The following is a 23,102-nucleotide window of genomic DNA, read 5'->3' as shown; positions in this document are numbered from 1 at the left end:
TATCTATCTATCTATCTATCTATCTATCTATCCATCCATCCATCCATCCATCCATCCATCCATCCATCCATCTAGTTTTGTTTCATCCATCCATCCATCCATCCATCCATCCATCCATCCATCCATCCATCCATCCATCCATCCATCCATCCATCCAGTTGCTTTCTATCCATCCATCCATCCATCCATCCATCCATGCATCTATCTATCTACCGCCAACTACCAATTTAGACACCCCTGGTCTAGACGTTATATCAAATTTGTAACACTTCTTGATGGGGAAATATGGAACCGGGTCATTTTCTGATTTTCAGCTTAACCAGAAAGTATGCTGGTGGGCTAATAATTTTTTTGCATTTTGTGGGTGTTTGCTGTGCATTCAGCACCATTCTGCACTGATGATTATGATTGAGGGAAGAATAAAAATGAAAGTTTGTTTGTGTGGAAAAAAACAGTATCTCTTGAACTCAACACTTACAGTTAGCCTGAAGAAAATCTGTATCGAAGCTCTGCAAAAAGTGATTCCTGAGGCCTGCGGCTGAACCGAGAGCAGGAAAACGCAAAGAGAACGAATAAAAAGCTCATTTACTAATGTAAAAGATAATCTTGGCAGACAGCAGGCGCTCAGAAAAAAATAAATGAAATGGACTTGAGGTGAAAAAAAAAAAAAAAGAATCATGCGTTAATACACAGGGGTTCTGTTCGCAACGAATCGGCACTTAGACTGGGCTGAAGGAGTTTCTAATGGCAAATTTCCTGCAAGTCATTTATTAGTTAGAGAGCCGGGCACCAGAAGAGCACTCTGAAGCCTTTTTTCTTACCTGTGAGCACAAAAAAATAAAAGAAGAAAGAGGCTGAAATCCCTCTTGTATTACTGATGCATCTCAAAAGTTAGTTTTTATTTGAGTCACTTTATACCCACCTGGCTGTTCTATTCTGCACCATTAAATACATTTCTGTCTGATGTTAAGTTCACTCTGGGCTCCGAAATCCCTCTAATGAACAAATGCAGTGTTTTAAAGGGATGTTGAGACGTGACGTTTTGTCCTCAGGAGATTTGTTTTGTGGTAAAAGAAGATGAGGATATACTAGTGTTGCATTTGGGTTTGAGGACATTTCTGAAACTTGTTCTGTTTTGAGTTTTAGTGAGTTTGGCTTGAAAATCAAAAGGTGAAAGTTAAAAATTGGATTTAGATCTGGGAGATGCTGCTATTTATTGAAGTATTTTTTTATGTGGTGTTTTATTTTTGTTATGAATTTAGTTTTAATTTAACATTATAAAAACAATTAACACTGTTTTATTATATCATTATTATTGTTGTTGTTTCAACATTAAAATACTTTTGTAGTTTTATTAATAGCTAAAATATAGTTATATATTTTTTGTTGTTTTATTTTCTATATATAGTTATGTTTTCAACTGTATGCTTTTAATTAATTGATAGTACATGAAAGTGCTAAAATTGTGGTTAACCCAAATTAAAATCTGATTTTTAAAAGGTAAATAAATAGCTGAAATATATATTATATTATTTTAATTCAATTCTGTATATTACACACATATATATATATATATATATATATATATATATATATATATATATGTAATTTGATTGATTAATGGTTGTAGTTTAATTAGCTTCTGATTTTAAAAAATATATAAATAAAATATCATTACCGTAATGTAAAAACATTGAATTATAAACATGCTTATGCATACATGGTAGTATTTGCGTTCTTATTTACAATATTTATTGTCTTTAATTTTGACTGACTTTATAAGTATAACTCGTCGTATTTTTGTTAGTAATACAATAATATTACTAACTCTTACAATAATATAAACAATGTTAAGAATCGATGAAGTAATGAAAAAGGACAATTAAAAAGTTTTTAATTGCCATAAAAAAGAGCATTAAAGCAATAATAGAGTGATAATAATGGATAAAAAAGGTTTCCGTTGTGTGTATGGGTGTTTCCTAGTACTGGGCTGTGACTGGAAGGGTATCTGCTGCGTAAAACATATGAAATATTTGGCAATTCATTCTGTTGTGGCGACCTCTGAAATAGAGACTAAGGCAAAGGAAAATGAATGAATAATGAATAATGCAATTATGCAAAAGATAAAAATAAAAAAAGATTTTATGTTAAAGAAATAGTTCACCCAAATAATTAACTGGCTTTTAGCTTATTCTGCTTTAGACCATCAGATTAAACAGGTGACTTTTTTTTTTCTTCCTTTTTTTAATTCATTTTGTGGTGATTCATTTCGCTGTGGTGACCCATGATAAATCAAGGAGCCGAAGGATAGCAAGTAATTAAAGTTGTATTTTTGTAGATTTTTACTGTATGATACAAGTGAACGGTTTCCGATACTTTGAGAGTCAATGAAAACATACACAGGCACATTAGGTCTGTTCAATAAAACTCCTCATTGTTTACAGAATTATTACCTTTAGGAAAGAAGTCATCTAAACCTTGCACAGCCTGTGCGTGAGTAAATAAATGCTACATTTGTTGTGTAAGCTTTCCCCTTAAAGGTGCAGTATGTAAGTTTGACACCCAGTGGTTGAACTAGGTAATGCACTCATGGTTTAAAACACTCAAGAGCAGGTTGCCAGATTGGCAACACAAACAAAGGCTGATTTAAATTGTGTTCTAAATAAAAGCAATAGCATGTCATAGAAGAAATATTTTCCATATTTAAAGAAGTTTTGTCCTAACTAACACCAGAAATTTCTAATTTAGAAACGGCTTCTATTTCTTGCAGCTGAGCAACAGAAAACTGACAATGATCACCTCAGGTACACTTCATGTGCTTTATTCAGTGTTATTCAGGTTGAATGCCATTTTACGTGACATGGCATTTTTTGCCATTCTACTGAAAGCAGCAGCAGATAGTTCACCTCAGATATTGAAAATAAAATAAACAGTTTGAAACTGAACTTTAGACCTGTGACTCAAAGCCAAAACATATCAGTCATTCAACATCTAAATTTAATAATGCCAAAGAGGTTTAATATGTATTAATTAGAAAATAAATCTAACCATTTCATTGGAGTGCAGTAAGTGCATATTCTGTGCTTCTGAATGGCTGTATATTAATTTCTGTCGAGTTTTATCTGGTGAACAGCCTAATTGCTTATCACGTCATGTAGCATGTTGTTCAGACACAGGGTTACAATGTAACCTTCTCTCCTAATGTTTGTGTTTATAATATTTATATAATATGCTTGTTAATAACCTCATGTGGAACTCATTTCGGAGGCTGCTACTGTCCAGCGGAGGTCGCATTTCAGTCACGGGCACATGCTTTCAGAGCCTTCACAACTGAATGAATCAAATAAGCTGTTTTCCACCAAGGCAACCCGGGGTGCTGAAATATAATTGGCTAAACTGGCATTGGGGGGGTTAAAGGAACCACAACAAACACAGCTGTTCTGACACGTAATGCACATTTTCAAAGCAGAATAACTGACTTCAGCATTGTTTTTCAGATAAGCAAGAATGCTCACTTAGCATGTTTCTTAAATACATACAAACATATTATGCTGTTTTTATGCTTTAGAAGAGTCAAAAACTTACATACATCAGCTTTAATACCATTATAACCTAGTTTTATTAATATATTGATGCCTCAAAATCCCACTAATAAAAAAGCTGTGTTATAACCTCCTAGGGCTTGAGTGTCCACATATTGTACGTAGACAGAAAAGTTTAGCTCTTAAGTGGCTATTTAAAATACTTTGAATGTTTTATACTTTGTTACAGACATACAGTGTCATCCTGCAACTATTTTGCAGCATATGAAACATCTCAAACACTATTTTTAACTGTTTAAAAAATGTTGTTTTTACTCTCTGAGAGTCAAAGCAAACAAACAAATCAGGAAAAAGTGTTTTACGTAAATTCAGACCACGAGTCCACATATATGGACATCATTTTTCTCTAAAAGTACATCATATCAAAAGATGATACTTAGGTTTTTATTCTAATTAGGTTTTAATAAGCCCAAAAAGCAAAGAGAAATAAAAATGCATATAAAAAACACCTTAAGCCTTAAGAGGTTAAAGGAACACAGAAAAGGGGCGTTCATCCACAAGAGCTTTTCTGTGAGGACAGATGATTATATATCATTTGAGGGCTTGAGGTTTAAGTCAGTAAGTGTGGAGGTCAGGGTCATGGACATGTCTGAGAATTTTCCAGAGGTTATGGGTGTTATACAGCATCAAAATAGGCTTGACTCAGCATTCGGGTGTCAGGGAAAGGCTTACGTTTTTTACCTCGGGGGATTGACAGCTTTTTTAGCCGATCTTGCTGTTCTGTCCTCCTTGCTGTGCTCTGTAGTGTCATCGACTGTCATCCAAGATGCGGGAAGCTCAAGTCTTTTTTTCAGTCATTCACACTTTGACAAATGTGTGTTGGTGGTGAGAATGTAAACAGTATGTCTGAAAGTCGACATTCATATGGAATTTCCCTTGAAGGGCCCATGCAGCTACATAGGTTTTAAAGGGATAATTCACCCAAAAATGATAACTCTAGTATTATTTACTCACTCTAAACTTGCTCAGAACCTGTTTAAGATTTTTCCTTCTGTTGAACACAAAAGAAGATAATTTGAAGAATGCTTGTTTCTGGCACTCATTGACCTCCATAGTAACTTTTATGTGACTGAATAAATTAAATATATTTACTCTTTATTATAGCTACAATCATTGCAATTTCTTGTGTCATAATGCTTTAAGGGCTGTTCACATTTTGCGTCTAAAAGCACATGGAAAGTGCAAAGTGAGTCGATTCCTTCACCAATTTGTGAGCTTGCACTGTTTTCTAAGAGTACGACAAACTGATAAACAATTGCTGCAGCTCTGATGCAAGTTTTATTTATTTATTTATTTAGAGGTTAAAAAGAACTGTAGCATTTGTGTGTGCTGCATTTGTCTGAGGTAATTAGTCTATCATTATTACTAAAATGTGTATATTCCAAACAAAGTACCAAGCTGATTGGTTGGTTATAGTTAGGACAAGACAAAATCTGCGTACATTTTTTGCAATTTCTTTTTGTAAAAAAATCTGCGTATTTTTGCTGAATTATTTTGGCAGTATCGTAACCGAAAACTTAATTCATGAAATAAAAAAAAATAGCTTTTTAACTTTTATTAATGTTTTCAATGCAAATCCATCTAGATCCACTTATTTGGTAAACAAAGCACATCTCTCATATAATATATCTACTAAAAGACAGAAAATACTTTACAAACTAAATAAATAAATAAATAAGTAAATAAATCATATGAGCATTTTCATATTAGTCAATATTATTACTGAAATGAATTAAAAAACTAAACAAATATAAATGTACACACATTTACACAAGTAAATAAATACTCAATAATGGGCTAAAAATCTGCAGATTTCTGCGTGTGCAGATTCAGTGTGTGCCTAGTTATAGTCACATGACTCGCTGTGCACTTGCAGCATTCTGAAAAGGTTGAGATGTTTTCAACAACACTGTAAAAAAAAGTTTACTCAACTTAAATCGAGTCAAGTGCAGTACTTGGGTTAAAAGTTGTCAACTCAAAGATGCTCTGCAGCGGGTTGCCTTAAGGTGTACCTGGAAGCTGCGAGTGCCTCGCTCGCGATGTGTAACTTAACTGAATATATATATATAACTTAACTAAATTGAACTTAAACTCTGAAAACTGAACTGACAGTTTCAATCTACTAAAACATCTATGTTAAGCCCCAGCAGGCATACAACATCATAAGACAGTAATATTAGGTTAGATTTAGGTCATGACGTCAGGTGACCAAAATTCTGTCTAACCAGCGTCTAAGGACAATGTTATTTTGATGTCCAATAACGATGTCAAATAACATTCATATTTGGTTGATTTTAGGTTGTGTTGGAAAGTGACCAAAATCCAATGTCTGACAGATGTCATAGTGGTAACGTCCATACAATGTCAAGGTTTAACATGATTAGATGTTGATATTTGGTTGATTTTAGGTTTTGACGTTGGCCTGATGTTGAGTTCTGACGCCAACCCGATTTTCTTTTCCAAACAAAATCCAGCATCCCCACGATTAGGGGTTGGGGTACAACATCAATATGACATCATGTTGGCATCCTGTGCCTGCAGGGGCTGCTTCGACACAATCGTAAAAGCGCTATAGAAATATAGATGAATTGAATTGAAATATTCAGTATTTTTACTATAATGTAAAAACCTGTATTAAATTATAAACATGTTTATAATAAAAATTGTTAGGCAATGACCAAACCTTCTTTCAACTTAAATTTCTAACAAACCCAGACCAAAAACAAATTGTCGTTTACTGACTATGAGTGACTGAAATAAGGAGCATATGGCCTTGCTTTGGCTCTGAACCATGATGGCTTATAAGGCCTAAAGATAAATGAGGTTGAATGGTCAAGTTTTTGTGAACTATCCCTTCAAGGTCAGTTCTATTTGTGTTTGAAAATATCATAGCATAACTTGGTTTTGACCTCACGAAGAGGTCTTCTACTGTTAAGAGCTCCCAAAACAAGTACCCTGGGTTCTGTTTTCAACACTGCCATTAAATCCATAGGATTGTCTGACATGGTTGACTTTTTAAACCTGTAACATTAAGGCGGATTTGCCCACCATCTGACAGCCTGTGTGCTAGGGTGGAAAATTGGTCTGGCTTAGAGCGGGGAATATCGAAGAGCTCTCTGGGTGTGTTTGTGCTTTGTTTCAGAGCGGTTGGAGGAATGCTAACTCCTTGTGGCGTGGTGAGCTTTTAGTAAACAGAGAGCGTGCGATGCTCCGAGAGGCAGGAGTTTTTGAGAAAACCAGAATCAAAAATGCAAGAAGATCACACATTTGGAGAGTTGGAAAGACGCTTAGCTGAAGTTTATTCCCAGCGGGACTTGATTAGATTCGCTTTTAGCTTTGGTTAAATTAGTGTTTAAGGGTATGAATCCGCCAGGTAGGAATGAAGCACGATAGGTTACGATGGAAACAGATGAGTATATGGTCTGCTTGATGATCCTGCATGTCAAAGCAAGCTGCGTTGTTGCATTTACTCTGGGGTTTGGTACAGCGGCTTGTTAGATTGGTTGGAAAATAAACTAATTTAGGAAGGTAATACTAGTGGTTCAGAATGCCTTTTGCAGAATTGTTTCAGCCTGAACTGTTAATCTTGGCCATTTTGGCTCTGTTGACGATGTTCATCCACAAGATGGCGACAGAGGAGCATAATAAGCCCTAAGAGAAAAACAGCGTAATTTCAAACTACAGCTGATCAAATCATTATTAATAAGGTAAATGACTTTCGAAGTCTCTTCTTTGTATGTCGTAGTGCTGTGTTTATACCATAGTAATATTGTGATCTTCCTGCAACAGAGAAATACTGGGAGATATCTCTGTAGACTGATGGCATTTCATGTCGTTCAGCCTTATAATCTTAAAATGTCAGCAAAATCACCTGTTTTGTCATTACTTCAGACATTACGCTAGAGAATCATTCAAGTACTAGCTCTAAAGTGAGGTTGGTGAATTAGTAACAGCTTCTGCTGTTTTGACGTCAGCTGCAGATGTGAATGAATGAAGGAAGAAAGGAGTGTTGCCAACTTAGTGACTTTATCGCTATATTTAGCGACTTTTCAGACTCACTCAGCAACAAATTTTCAAAAAAAGCAACTAGCGACAAATCTAGCAACTTTTTTGTGTACTACTGGAGATTTTTATAGACTATCATGTGTCCAAACTGTACCGTCCCTACTCTTCTCAACGAGCTGCGGGTGATGCCGTCGGCTCCTCCCCTGCCTCAGAGCACTGACAGGCAGCCCAGTCCTCGTACAGCAGTCTCTCCCACCTGCAGCCTGAGAGCAGATCCCTCCTCTGCGTACTGACGGCAAATGATTTAGCACCGGTAGTGTGAGGTGTTTCCATTGTATAATCAAACCGATCTCCTTCTCCTTTATTTTAACATTTTATTATATACATTTATTACATTTAATTATATTATTACATATCATATATTATTATTATTATTACAAGTTTAATGTTGATTTATTTATTTTATTACAAATATTTTTTCTTTTTCAAGTTTACCATAAAAGGCAATGTTAAATATATATTTTTTCCAATTCAGGTGTTAATTTTAAGAGGATTTAATCTTAATAGTCTCTTGCCACAGTGATGTAGGCTATATAAAACACAGGATCCCTGACCTTAAACAGCAATATATAAACAAAAAAAATCTATACACAGAAAACAAATATTTATATAATTGTAACTATTATTACAAAGTAATTTGATTTACTTTCTTGATTAAAAGCGCCTGTTTTTCCATCAATAATTTTCTTTGACCCTTGAAAAAAATCTTTTGAGGGCTTTATTTTTACATGCACAAACAGCAGCCTAAACAACAGAACATCGTTGTCTAATTTTACCTGCAGTGCTTCTGTGAGAGGAATACATTCATTTATATGAAATCAACAAACACGAATATGTTTCACTTAACAAGAAAAATAAATAAATAACCTCGTCATAATTTTTCTATTCGCTCTATTAGCGCAAGATGATGGCATTAAGGACAGCATATGCTTTTTTTATTTTACATAGTGCTGTAGAATGTCATGGGATCTCACTTTTCACTCCAGTAAAACATAATCGCAAATTCGAAAATGAAAAAAACACCATTGAAAGGGGTTCAGTTTGTTTTAAGTTTACCCTGCTTTCAGCTTTATTGTCCAACATGTTTAAAGCAATGTCACAGTGTTTAAAAAAAGAATATTATTGACCTGCTGTATAAAGCAAATAAAACGAAACACAACGTCACGTCATTTGTTTCAGAAAATGAATAAGCAGTGTCTCAACATCCACATTAAAGCATCTGGCTGTCAGTCTTTGACATGACTGAACTTTGCTCCTCAGCGCCCCCACACCTTGATGCTTATGACAAGAATAACCTGTAGTTCTCTTTTGTAAATATGTGTAAATCGTCGTCATGCATGAATAATATTTTACAAATATTATTGAATTAATGCACTTTTACAAATAATAATCTATGATCACATTATACAATACTGAAACCGCATGTCAAAATAACACATTTTTTGAGACCCCCCCCAAACCTTCTCAAATCATGTTTTCAGGGGAGTCCATGCCTTAATTAGGAGAGCTAAGCTCTTCCTAGCTCTCCCATAGTTTGCACCCATGGTGATATGACACAATGCATAAACATGCATGAAACACTTAAGTTCATTAGTGTTGCCTCATTACAAGCATATGCTGCGGATGTTACAATGCACACAATAAACTATCAAAAGGTTCGGGGAGGCGGTAAACTCATTTATAATTTGTATATCCTGCATTTTGTGTTCTTATGAACTTGTGAGCACTCTGTGGTCATGCACAGTGTTGGGTAAAGTTACTTTGTGGTGCATTACAATATTGAGTTACTCTATTTGTGTTACTTTTTATGGAAAGTAATGCATTATATTATTTTTGAGTTACTTTTGCGTTACTTTTCCTTACCTGGCTGAGGTTTGATCTCTTTCAGAACTTGCAGGTGGTTTTTCATCTTTTTTTATAAAAAAGCTCTGTATTTAACAGCCACCTATATAACCTATACACCTACACCTTCATTTTCCTTTAAAAAATGTAGGATAAAATTATTTTTTGAGAACTTTCTGAGCCCAGAGCTATACATGCTGTAAATACAGATTAATGACCGTATGTAGTGTGTTTGCTACTTTTGTATATTTTGTGTTATTAGTTAAGTAAATTTACTGTCCATTGAGATACAGATTGCAATAAAGCCTAAGAGTACTAACATGAAATAATTTATTAACACAAAAACTGATTTTAAACCTTTAAAATGTTTAATAACAAAATGAACAGTAAGACGATAAAAAACATCCCCAAATCAAAAGAAATCTTTGAGCTTTAGTTTATACATTGAATACATTTCTTCACGTGGCCTTAACAAATGTGTAAATTGTTTCCCAAAAGAGAAAAACATTGTACTATATTACAAACGTAGTCGCTTCTACAGTAGCGTTAGACAGTGGCTACATCTCCTCTACAATAAAAGCAATAACCATTTTTTTTAGTTGAGTCAAATTAATTGATTTACCTGGAGAACGTGAATTGATGTCAATTATAGCTGGAGGTTGGCTGCGAGTGTAGTGCTTCGCATCCAGTCTTGTTAGTTTTTTTTGATGTCACGTTTCTTGCAGTTGTCAAGATTATTACTTACATATAATCTACACTTAACAACAATCCACGTCTTTTCTTCGATGAGTTCAAAATAACAAGAATCCATTGCAAAAATGTAAATCTCCGGCCTGCCATTGTTTCTGTTTTTGACTGTAGTGATGATGGGTGATTCGCCAATGAATCGTTTGTTTAAATCGGATCTTTTAAGTGAATCGGTCGAGCCAGTTTATTAAATTGAGCGGAGTTGTCATGAAACGTTGTGCTTCTTCAGTAATTACTAACATACCGGATACCCCTTCTGACTCGAAATAAATCAGTTAGTAGAACAGTTAGTAGATTCAGTTAGTAAAACAGTACACTGACTCATCTGCCGTGAAAAAGGAGACCTGATGATGATGATGAGTGCGACTGTCTGTTCCTTCGCAGTACACTCTCTCATTGAGTGTGTGATTCAACCTGACTAAGGTCATTTTTATTCCACAATATATTCTGTAAAAGCCAATTAAGCAAGGTCAAAAGTAACTCGCGTTACATTTTTTTAAATGTAACTCAAATAATATTACTTATTTTTTAAAAGTAATGCAGTTTATTACTCGTTACTTTGAATATTATTAGTAATATTATTACTAGGGCTGTCAAAATCAGCGCGTTAATGCACGCAATTAATTTGAAATATTTAACCTGTAAAAAAAATTTACGCAAATAACGCAGTTGCAGTTTTTTTTATTTCTTGTTGTCGCCGACGTGTGTTTAACATGCAAAGAAATATGGATAAGACAAAGGAAGCGCTTTTAGAAGGAAAGTTTCAGTATAAAATAATTAATGTCGCATCACCAGGCTATCCTGTGTTTCCTCCAGAGTTTCATGCTATTTTGGGTGTTTCATTTTTAATCTTTAGACTTTAACTGCAGTTCAGAAGTTCACTCTCATTCAGCATATTTTCATTCAGGATGAAAATATGAAGTAAGGACTGCTGGAAGAGTGCTGTTTTAATGAAATTTGATGCTGCATGGCGAACAGAAAGAAAAACCTCTGCATTTCGGGACTTGGATGATCCTTTAAGGTAATCAAAAATCGCTGCTTACATGGTAGACTCTTGATCAGTATTATCTTAGTCATAAAAGCAGAGTATTGATGTCCATACTCAGTGTATGTACTCAGTGAAAGTGCCCAATGATGTCGCAAGCTGTCAAAGACAGCCCATTCCTCTGCCTTTAAGTAGAGTCCATGCATCCTAAAATGTTTCATTAGTTTGAAGTGTTTCCCCCTAAACGCAATTTTTGTAAAGTGTCTGCTTCACGTTGCTGTGTCAAAATCCTTGCTTGTAAAATACTGCCATACTTTAGAACGCTTAGTTTAAGCAAGTTTGATGAACGTGATCATGCGTGTTGATGAATCTGAAGGGATCCCTTGCTCACTGGGTATGCTGTACTGGGCGTATTGTCTGTCTGTGTCTGCGCGCGTGTGCGTGTGTGTGTGTGTGGTTGGTTTGTGTGTGTGTGTGTGTGTGTGTTTGTAGTCCACTTTGAATCCAATATGGAAATAATTTTTGTTTGCTATTGGCATTGACTGTTTTGAAATTCAAATGGCACTTACATGCCTGTGTTTTTATCTCTGTAATAAATATGGCATATCGTGATTAATCATGAATAATAAAGTTAATTATGTTTCGTGATTAATTACAAAAAAGATGTGATTAATTAGTTATTTTTTTAATCATTTGACAGCCCTAATTATTACGTAACTTATAATGCGTTACCCTTAACACTGGTCATGCATGGCTGCCTGCTTCCCAATTTCAAAATAAGTCCCACATAAAAAGTAAGTATAACTTATAAAGTTATAAAAGGAACTTAACTTATAAAAAGGAAAAATGTCATGTCACTAGGGACTGTTGTGGCCAATCAAATGCATTAACTATTCTCTGTGGATCGACTGAGCTGGTGTTTTGTTCTGATTGGCCTGTTTTTCACCAGGATTTTACATTCACAGGATTTACATGAGAATGTGGAAACAACATGTACTGAACTCTTATTATTCAGCTATGGCAGAGACAGTATGTATATCCTAATTTTCATTCTTTGACACATTTAAACATTCTTGGTCTGGTTGTTGATCCTAGACACCAAATAAAGCTCCATTTGGGTTTTGTAGTAAAGCAGCTTGTTAGACGGGTTGGAAAATAACTAATTCCGCAAAATAATTAATGCTAGCGGTTCACAATGCCTTTTTTGCAAACACTCTTCAGCCTAACCTGTTTATCTTGGCTAAATTACAAGGGCTTTTTACCCCCTAGAGAAGCATAAAGTTGTTACTTGTGGTATTAGTAGGAATTAAAATCAGACAGTCTAAATGAACAGGGTGCATTTAATTTGGTGGAGTTAATTGGACGTAATCCAGTGTGGTTCTGGGAATATTACACCAGCCAGTCTGTAAACTGATCCACTGTTACTTTAGTGTTCACAAATGCAGTTCATTAGACTGAATATCATGCTGCAAATACACAAAGGAGATGCTTTTTTGATGCATTTGTTAATACTGTTAAGTTATGATAAGCATCATGATAGGTCTGTATCAGTAAATAGGGCTTATCTATCTATCTATCTATCTATCTATCTATCTATCTATCTATCTATCTATCTATCTATCTATCTGTCTGTCTGTCTGTCTGTCTGTCTGTCTGTCTGTCTGTCCGTCCGTCCGTCCGTCCGTCCGTCCGTCCGTCCGTCCGTCCGTCCGTCCGTCCGTCCGTCCGTCCGTCCGTCCGTCCGTCCGTCCGTCCGTCCGTCCGTCCGTCCGTCCGTCCGTCCGTCCGTCCGTCCGTCCGTCCGTCCGTCCGTCCGTCCGTCCGTCCGTCCGATAGATAGAAAGATAAAATGATAGGCAGATGGACAGACAGGTAGATAGATAAAATGACAGACGGATGGACAGATAGACGGAGGGATGGACAGATAGACGTCCATCCGTCCGTCAATCAATTGTTTTATCTAACTGTCCGTCCGTCCATCTGTTGTTATCTATCTATCTATCTGTCGTTTTATCTATCTATCTGTCCATCCGTCTGTCATTTTATCTATCTACCTGTCTGTTTGTCCGCCCATCCATCATTTTATCTATCTGTCCGTCGGTTGTTTTATCTATCTGTCCATCCGTCCCTCGTTTCATTTGTCTCTCTGTCATTTTATCTACATATCTGTCTGTCTGTCTGTCTGTCTGTCTGTCTGTCTGTCTGTCTGTCTGTCTGTCTGTCCGTCGTCCATCCATTGTTTTGTCTATATATATGTCTGTCTGTCCATCCATCATTTTATCCATCTGTCCGTCGTCGTTGTATCTATCTATCTATCCATCTATCCATCCATCCATCCATCCATCCATCCATCCATCCATCCATCCATCCATCCATCCATCCATCCATCCATCCATCCATCCATCCATCCATCCATCCATCCATCCATCCATCCATCCATCTATCTATCCTTCTGAATGTTATTCCAATAGCCGAACAAGCCACTGATAAATAGTTGATACAAACCACCTTTTATCCCCTTACACACAAAAACACACATTACGGAAGCAAACAGGGTCAATTATACGATTAAGCCAATCGATCATCATCTCTAGTCCATTGACATCGCTTTCTGTATCATTACAGCGCCAGAGCTTCATTGCAGCACGTTTCAAGCACTCCTGTAATAACTCTTATTCAAGTGGCTTGTTGACGAATGACAGTCGTTGATTGTACCTCATACTTGTTACTCCGATAAGAACCCCTTATAACAATCCTCCGGTTCAACTTACCTTCCGGCTTCAAATAATATATAACAGTGCTTTCCTGACGCACACTTGACAGGAACGGTCCGTGTCAACAAGACCGCCGAGAAATCCAGCTGCGCTTAAGTGCCTATGGCTGTTAAGTGAGAGGCAGGGAAAAGTTTGTGCTTCGATTAGTTGGAGATGACATGTTCTGGCCTCTGTGTTTGTCTTGCAGCTGATTATCCAGAAGATCCGCATGTGCCAGCAGCTGTGGGCTTGCGAGTCATTTGTCAGCGTGCTGGAGTACCTGCTGGCTGTGGGCAATTACCTCAACCAGAACGCAGGCAAGGACAGGGCCAAGGGATTTCGCCTCTCATCCTTAACTAAGGTAAGACCCGCATCGCACCAGCAAATGACCTTTGGGGGCTGGCGAGAAGAACTGGCGCTAATAAAATGGCTTATTGGCATACAGGGCAAAAAAAAGCTGACACTTTTATTTCTTGTTCTGCCAGTGTTCTCCTTCAGCTGTTTTATCAGCTATGAGCATTGAGGGCAGGTAACAACCAAGTGGGTTGAGACATTTTTAAAAATGTTGTATTGTCTTGTGTTTAGCAAGTAGCAGCGTCTGTTTTTGGCCATGATGTGTTGTTAGCACAGCTTTGCACACAGACAAACTGACAAAATGGTCAGGTCTCCTGAAATACTTTCTCCCACGTAAACTATCATTCAAAACTGATAAAATGTTGAATGCTTGATTCTAATGGGCTGGTTAACATTCTTAGTTCAGTTTTGGATAAATGCACAGCTCCCAGTTCGCCTATGATACTCGCTAAAAGTATATACACTCACTGGCCATTTTATTAGGTACACCTATACTAGTGTAAAGGTATACAAGTATCGGGTTGGACCCCTTTTGCCTTCAGAACTGCCTTTATCCTTAATGGCATAGATTCAACAAGGTACTGGAAATATTCCTCAGAGATTTTGGTCCATATTGACATGATAGCATCACGCAGTTGCTGCAGATTTGTCGACTTCACATCCATGATGCTAATCTCCTGTTCCACCACATCCCAAAGGTGCTCTATTTGATTGAGCTCTGGTTACTGTGGAGGCCATTTGAGTACAGTGAACTCACTGTCATGTTTAAGAAACCAATCTGAGATTATTTGCACTTCAACAGACTTCAATCATCAACAGACGTTATGTTGTTTAGTTACGTGACTTGTCAATCAACCCATCACGTCATCCAAATTTTCTTTCATATTTAATTTCCCACCATATTGGATTTGAAGCAACATCATCTGCAGTTTGTGGGTTTCATTAATCTTTTTAGCTTTTGAGGTCTTTACATTATTATTCATTCAGCAGTTAATGACCAAAAATGTCTTTATAAAAGTTCACGTTGCTGTTGCAAATGAAATAAAAGATGGAAAACATGAAATCTATCATTTTTTATATTAATTATTAGTCATTCAAACATATTTATCTCATATTTACATTATTCACAATGCTAAGCGAATGGTTGCTGCTTTGGGCATGCGTGTATGCCTTGCATTTCTTACATTGTGGGGCCCAAATGTCCCCACAAGTATAGAAATACCAGTAAACTGTGACCTTTCTTTGTCTCCATGAGAAAATGGCTCATGATACAATAAAGAACACACAATAAAGAATTTTGAAACTTTAAAGAAGCTGATTGTTTCCTGTGAAGTGACATAATAAACAGCTTGTACAGTATAAAAATCATTAAATCAATCGGTGGTCCCCATAAAGCTGTAAAAGTCTATGTGTGTACTTGTTTTTATACCCCAGTGGGCACATAAACTTTAATGCACACAGACTCATGAGAACTTGTGTCACTGAAGGGACTGAAATTAAGGTCTCTGTGGGTAAACATTTTTTGTATTTTGTGAATATAAAAATGTTGATGGTGTCCTGTGAAGTCTGGGTTGGGTTAGGGTTGGGATTGGGGATAGACTATATGGTTTGTATACTAGAAACTTCATTACATCTATGACAGGCATGTCCAAGCTCGGTCCTGGAGGGCCGGTGTCCTGCAAAGTTTAGTTCCAACCCCAATCAGACACACCTGGGCTAGCTAATCAAGCTCTTACTAGGCTTTCTAGAAACATCCGTGCAGGTGTGTTGAGGCAAGTTGGAGCTAAAATCTGCAGGACACCGGCCCTCCAGGACCGAGTTTGGACACCCCTGGTCTATGAGAGTCCCCACTCAGATATAGGAATAAGTGTGTGTGTGCTTGTGTGCGTGTGTGCGTGCGTGCGTGCGTGCGTGCGTGTGTGCTTAACTACAGTGATCACTGTCAGTCTGTCTTACCAAATGAATGTTAAAAATCAAGAAGAGCCCTGTTGTTGCACTCTGTAATGATCTATTGCATGATATGTATTCATATGCATATGTATTTAATCATATTATGACATACTCGCCAATACTTATTGCTATGGCTTTGACATGTCTGTACGACTCCATCCACTTTGCATCACAGCGGTACCTTTGAGTTTCTCTTTGTTGTTGGCTTTTCCAAACTCTTGCTGCAGCGGCCCAATTCATTAGCCACGCAGCATGGCTGTTTTTTTCTGAGCTCGCTGAGTCATTAGAGACATGGTTGTAATTTGTATCGATTTTTGTAGCCAGGGTGCTTGAAACCAAGTTCCTCCGTGGCAAGATTTAAGGGCCCCTGCACAATAAGCTGAACGATTTCCTCCTTTGCTAATGAGGTATCGGAGTGCACCATCCCGAGCGTCCTCTATAGAAACTGAAGAAAAACACTTATTCTAGGGCACTAAAATAAAACAGGATACAAGGCAGCACTGGAGATTGATGGAACACCCTACCATGACGTTGCCAAAAAAAAGTCTCTTAATTTTTGTGCATTTATTTTTAGAGAAAACTTTTAAGTATAGACACTGTTTTTATGTAACGGGATACTTACAAAAATTTTATTATGGTTACAGTGCTCAGCATAGAGTACACCCCATTTTGAAAATCAATATTTTTATCCATTTCTCAGTGAATATGGATAATATATATTGGTGCATTTGAAACAGATATATTTAGTAAAATAACATTTTAGTCATAAAACATCTTTAGAAATGGAAAGATAATACATTTAAATTCATAGAAAAAATTGCAAAAAAATTACAAACTACAAATTTCAACAAAATTTTATATCTATTTTTTGTTTATCTCGATTTTGTTATTTTTTAAAATTTTATTTAAAGGGTCATGAAACCCACCTGTCTCAGCAGGGTGTTTTCACGCCTCTAGTTTGAATAAAGTCAGAAAAGTGGGTGAGTCCAGCTTTGTTTAGGTTTGAGTGTCGAAAAAGGGAAGGGTTTGCATGAAAAGGGCAGTTTCAGTACATGCACAACAGCTGATTTTCACACCGACAACACAAACACAGACGCAGGGGAGATAGACAGTGACTACGTTTACATGAACATCAGTAATTTAATTATTTGCCTTAAACTGAAAAAGACAATAATCTGCTTAAGGTGTTTACATGAGTTGTTTTAAGAATGTTTCTTTCATGATCTCGTTTTACATGTTATAGCACATAATTCGATTAACGTCAGCGCGTCACTATCCACATTTCCCCCAGAGTTTCATGTCATATCGGGTGTTTCATTCTTAATTTGTCAATTTTAACTGCAGTTTGGCACTTTCTCTTTCATTTCAAAGCATTTCATGTATGCCCCCTTGACAAACAAGATATTGGATGCGAGGAACTGTTCCAATAGTGTTGTTTAAATGGAATTTGATACCACATGCCGTATGGGAGAAAATAAAACCCTCCGCATTTCTTGGTAGATGTAGAGACTTGGTAGGTCCAGAGAATAAAGCCGTCAAACATCCGTGTGTGTGTATAGACTATCCTGTCACAAAATGCAGCGAAAATCCTACACGATGGTGAAAGTTTGATTAAGGTGTTTACATTCGGAGAGCAGCAGTGATATTAACGTGCTGTAAACTTGGTAATCAAATCATTTTGACTAAGGTTTGTCTTTAAAAACTGAAAGAGAATTGCCGACGATATGAACTAACTTTTCCATCTGAAAAAAACGTAAACATAGAACATCGCACACTTACCAAATCTGTAGAGACAGAGCAATTAACACGAACTACACTCTCAGAAATAAAGGTACAGCAGCTGTCACTGGGGCAGTACCTTTTTAAAAGATGTTTATTTATACCCAAATAGTCCACAGTGGTACTTAAAAGGTGCATATTTGTACCCAAATGTACCTAAAAAGTACCTCTGAGGTACCATTATGGACCCTTCAAGAACAAATATGTACCTTTTGAAATGGTTCTGCCCCAGTGACAGCTTCCTAACCTTTATTATCTGAGAGTGTGGAACGGCGTCTTTTTTAAAAGAAGACGAGTGGCAAATCCGGTTTCAGATGCGAAAAGCTCTCGGGTAAAAAATGTTCCTTACAAAAATATTTTTGTCGTGTGTTAGCAGACCACCGTAATCCACACATGTGAGTCCACATGCTCTCATAGCAGGGAAATGGAAACAACTTTCGTTGTGGCACATTTATAAATGCAAGACTGTCGACCCATGTCTCCGAACAATTCTTCTTCTTCCATTTGTTTTAATTATGGTTGGCAACGCAACGTTACGTCTCTCTGACCACTGTAACAGGAAAAAGGAGTCTTCTAAGTTGTATCATGCATATTAATGAAGTTGCATGTTGTTCACAATAGAGTGCGCTGATTGGTTTAAACCAAATCTTTCTCATGAGTTAATGCTGAAAACTCAAAGACGTCACGTTGTACCGGCCAGTACAAACATCCAGTCTCCATGCTGAAATTTACACAATGATCTCATCGCCGTGACACTGCTTCAAAATTTCTTTTCAAACCAGAAGAGAGAATTTGCTCGAAAGAACTCAAAAACAACCAATTTTCACTTTTTAGTGAAATATATATGTCCTAATGGTGTTTTTAGCAACATGGGACACGTATATGACGGTCAACATCTCAATTAATGTGTTTTGGTGTTTTGTGACCCTTTAATATTTTTTTACAGCATATAAATTTGGGTTACTAATTTTTTAACCATTATTGTAGGTTCTTTTGTTAGATAAGCTCCACATTTGGCTTCAGTACTGACTAAACTAATGTATATGCACAAATATAATATTGTAAAGCTTCCTATAGAAAATATTACTTTAAATGAGAGGTTTGTGGGGGGTGTACTTATATATGCTGAGCACTATATGATGTATGGCGTTAATTATTATAGTACACTGAAGACCCTAATAAGTTGATTGCACTCGTCTGATTGAGTAAACTTGTCCCCTCAGTTTATTTAAGTAATAGGGTCTCCCAAAACGTACTTATTAAAGTACATTTAACTTGCATTTATAGATTGTACTTAACATATTAAGTTCATCTTTTATTTTAATTGAGTGCAATTAATTCTTAGGCAGTGTGGTGGCTCAGTGGTTAGCACTGTCACCTCACAGCAAGAAGGTCTCTGGATTGAGCCCCGGCTGGGTCAGTTGGCATTTCTGTGTGGCGTTTGCATGTTCTCCCCGTGTTGCCGTGGGTTTCCTCCGGGTGCTCCGGTTTCCCCCAAACACATGCACTATAGATGAATTGATTAAGCTAAATTGGCCGTAGTGTATGAGTGTGAATGTGTATGGGTTTTTCCTAGTACTGGGTTACTGCTGGAAGGGCATTCCCTGCGTAAAACATATGCTGGATAAGTTGGCAGTTCATTCTGTTGAGCGACCCCTGATAAATAAAGCGAATAAGCTAAAAAAAAAGAATGAATGAATGAATTCTTAATTATAAAGTTATTTTTTGACAGACAGGATTATGCATACCAAACAGAAATAAGCAATGCACTGCATATTTAACTATTTTATTAACTAAAGGTAAATTAACAGGACAGTATATGGTGTTTTGACTTTTAGGCTTTTTTTTTTCTTGCATTTATGAGTTAATTTCTCACAGTTTCGGGTCATATACACACAATTAGGGGTTAATATCCTGTAGGCTTGCATTTCTGAGACTAAAGCTGAATTGTGAATTTTACCTGACAATCTTTATTGATAAACTTTAAATTGTGAGTTTATACAGTGTGTACATTTTCAGGGCAAAAAAAAAATTCTAATTCAAAAATTCAAATAATGTGATTGCAAAATCATTCAATATGAATTGAAAATTCAGGGCAATTTTGAGGAAATGATTGACTGCAATTTTCATCCAGTGCTGTAAGTAAAGTTTTATTTAACACCAAAAAACAAGATAATTTATCTACCCCACTGGCAGATTATTTTGCTTGATTTAAGTCAAATAAAATTTAATTTTGAATTATTATTTCTGAAAATAAGACAATAAATTTACTTGTTTATAAAATGTGTCTTGATTTAAAAGATTTTTTTTAGATATTTGGACTAAAAACAAGACAAAAAATTGACAAAAAAAATAGACAATTGCAGTGATGTTACTTTTGATCTTCCTCTAGTTGTTTTTTTGACGTTTCAAGAGTTCACACTTAGATATTGTTTGACAACTGTTAGCAGGTTTGGCATGCTGCCTCGGGAGAGAACCCTGAGCTCGGAGATAGTTGAGCCCAGGGCTCCCGCCTGGTCCATAGAGCATGTGAGGGGAGTACGAGATCAGGTGGTTCTCGAGAGCTCCCCGTGGTAAAGGAGGAAAAGAGGAGAAGGGGTGGATGGAGGGTTTCTTCGGAAAAGGAAGATAAGAGAGTAGTTCTAGCAAGGCTACTTATAGTGAGTTGGGATTAATCTGATTGGCTAACTAATGAATGTAGAGGAGTGGACTGCTGCAGTCAATCATTTCATGTGCTCCTCTCGAAATTAGTTAGTGAAACTTAAATTCTAACTTGTCATTTTGCAACTTTTGTACTTGTTATTAATATATTTTTAAATGATAAAGGCATTTAATTTTTCAAAGGGTTAATTTATGTATTCACATGTTTATTAACATCAAGCTTTGTTATAATAACCAATGTTTCCTTTGACAATGATAATGATTCAGATTTACCGTAGAAGTGAGACTTTGAGAAGCCCTGATCTACACTGTGAAAACAATCTAAACGATATGCAATTTGACACTTTTAAAGTGGTCAAAAGTGGACAAGCTCAGTACATTTAGACCCTCTTTCCACTTGTATTTACCGTTATTAATTTGTGTTAAAAATGGCAAAAAAAAAATCCATATTAATACTAAGCATAAATAAAGTTCAGACAGGCCCTCTTTGCCAAGGATGCTTTTATTGACAAATTGTTATTCTGATGAGAAAAATGTAAGTATAAAAATTAAGGGAGGCTTGCAATCATACTTACCTGAGCTGTATGTCACTATATGTACCTGGTCTAATAGAAGAATATCAGTGATTGGAGCAGATAGTCAGCTGATCACACTAGCTGATGGCAACACACTGTAAAAAATGCAGAAATTCCTTCATGTTGTCCCAAAACAAATCGATTATCCTATTTTTTTTTACATATTTAAGTGGATTGAACATAAAACAATTAAGTTGTCCCCTAAAATAGAAAAAAATCTGTTGTTTCAGATCATTTTAAATAAATAGTTAATAATAAATGAATAGGTTAATAAATATACATTTTTTGAACATGTCTATTGCCTACTTGACCTAACTAAACTATCATTGCACTCGATTATAACCCTATTTTCCAGTCATCTTAAGTAAATACCATTGATCAATATCATGTTTTGAAAAACTTTGATAAAAAAATCAAAGCGGATTTGTGTCTACATGCATTACCATAAAGAATGGGCCAAGAGAGCTTGATAGATCTGCTCTTATTCTCCACAGGCCTCTTCACATGGAGAGCAATCGAAACCATCGCTCTTAAACATGCGTGCTGGATTTCTCATGAGCCCTTGCTTTACATTTTCTTTCTTTTAAAAAGATGCAATTAAGATAAGAAGTGTTTGTGTTCGACACTCATCACTTGATTAATTCTTGGTACTCATTCACACTACCATTTGATAAGTGTGAAACCTTTTGGAATTAGCAGCTATATTTATCCTGAGTGAAGTCTCGAGACAGATTTGTGTTCATGATCACCCTTACTGTACGGATTGAAAAAACACTCACGCCAGGCATTTGCATTGTATTCGAATAGTTTAGAGATGTCAAGGAGACCCTTTTGGGAAAACGTAAACCGCTTTTTCAGACTGGCACAATAAGAGGTGCGCTTCGGTACAAGGACATTATGTTCTTCCATTTTTAGTTGATGGTAATATGCATGTGGGTGTTGAATTGTCAAACCTCGCTCTTGCTCTGGCCTTGGGCAAGGTATTGGTATTCAAAGATGCGTGCATGAGCGTGCATAAACTCTCCCAAATGCACACTCACGCCCAAGATAAATATTTGTTTACTTGCTCCTCTGAAATTTGGACCCTCCGGTCAAATGGGACATTTGATTGGGGATATATGACCAGATATTTTCCCAAATCTCTGCACGGCTGCCTACATAGACAGCTGTCTTCTATGAAAGCATCCTGACCATTGTTACACTTTATTGAGATGCCCAAAGTCATTCCATCAGAAAAGAGAAGGAGAATGACGAGAAGGTGGTTGGGGCGAATGCCTTTGACAGAGATCGTCATTTCAAATTTAACGTAACCTTTTGTTTTTTTGTTTTATTGCTAAGCTACAAGCTGAAATTAAATGATTCAATTAAATGTTGTAAACTAATCCGGCTTTATAAATGTAAGAAATCAGCGAGCAAATCAAGGTAAAGGCAGGAGCAGCTCGACTAGTGTATTCCGCGTTGAACTTTATTGTGCTAAAAAGATGGAATGCTTTATATTTTTACTGTATGTTGGGAGACATGGTGGCTCTGTGGTTAGCACTGTCACCTTACAGCAAAAAGCTTTCTGGTTCGAGTCCCAGTTGGGTCAGTTGGCATCTCTGTGTGGAGTTTGCATGTTCTCCCCGTGTTGGCGTGGATATCCTCCGGGTGCTCCGGTTTCCTCCACAGTTGATAATAAATATGAACATTTTTAAATAAAGGAGGGTTCTTTATCCCACATGCCTTGGTTTGTTCTTAACTCTTTCATTTCTGGAATTTTTTTTTTTTTGTTGTTGTTTTTAAAGGTTTT

The 23,102-nt window shown here is 36.5% G+C and overlaps 1 protein-coding gene across 2 annotated transcripts in view; it reads left to right on the top strand.

The window, feature by feature from the left end:
* Positions 1–23,102, top strand: part of LOC130217833 (uncharacterized) — a 90,860-nt gene that overhangs the window by 50,110 nt on the left and 17,648 nt on the right. For both annotated transcript variants that reach the window (XM_056450045.1, XM_056450046.1), the window contains one exon: positions 14,203–14,355. In XM_056450045.1, coding sequence (XP_056306020.1) covers positions 14,203–14,355 — 153 coding nt within the window. The remainder of the gene's footprint in view (positions 1–14,202; positions 14,356–23,102) is intronic.

This window comes from Danio aesculapii, chromosome 23, assembly GCF_903798145.1.
Source record: "Danio aesculapii chromosome 23, fDanAes4.1, whole genome shotgun sequence".
Classification (NCBI taxonomy): Eukaryota; Metazoa; Chordata; class Actinopteri; order Cypriniformes; family Danionidae; genus Danio; species Danio aesculapii.
The sequence above is the reverse complement of the archived record's forward strand: the minus strand, read 5'-3'. Positions and strand labels throughout refer to the sequence as shown.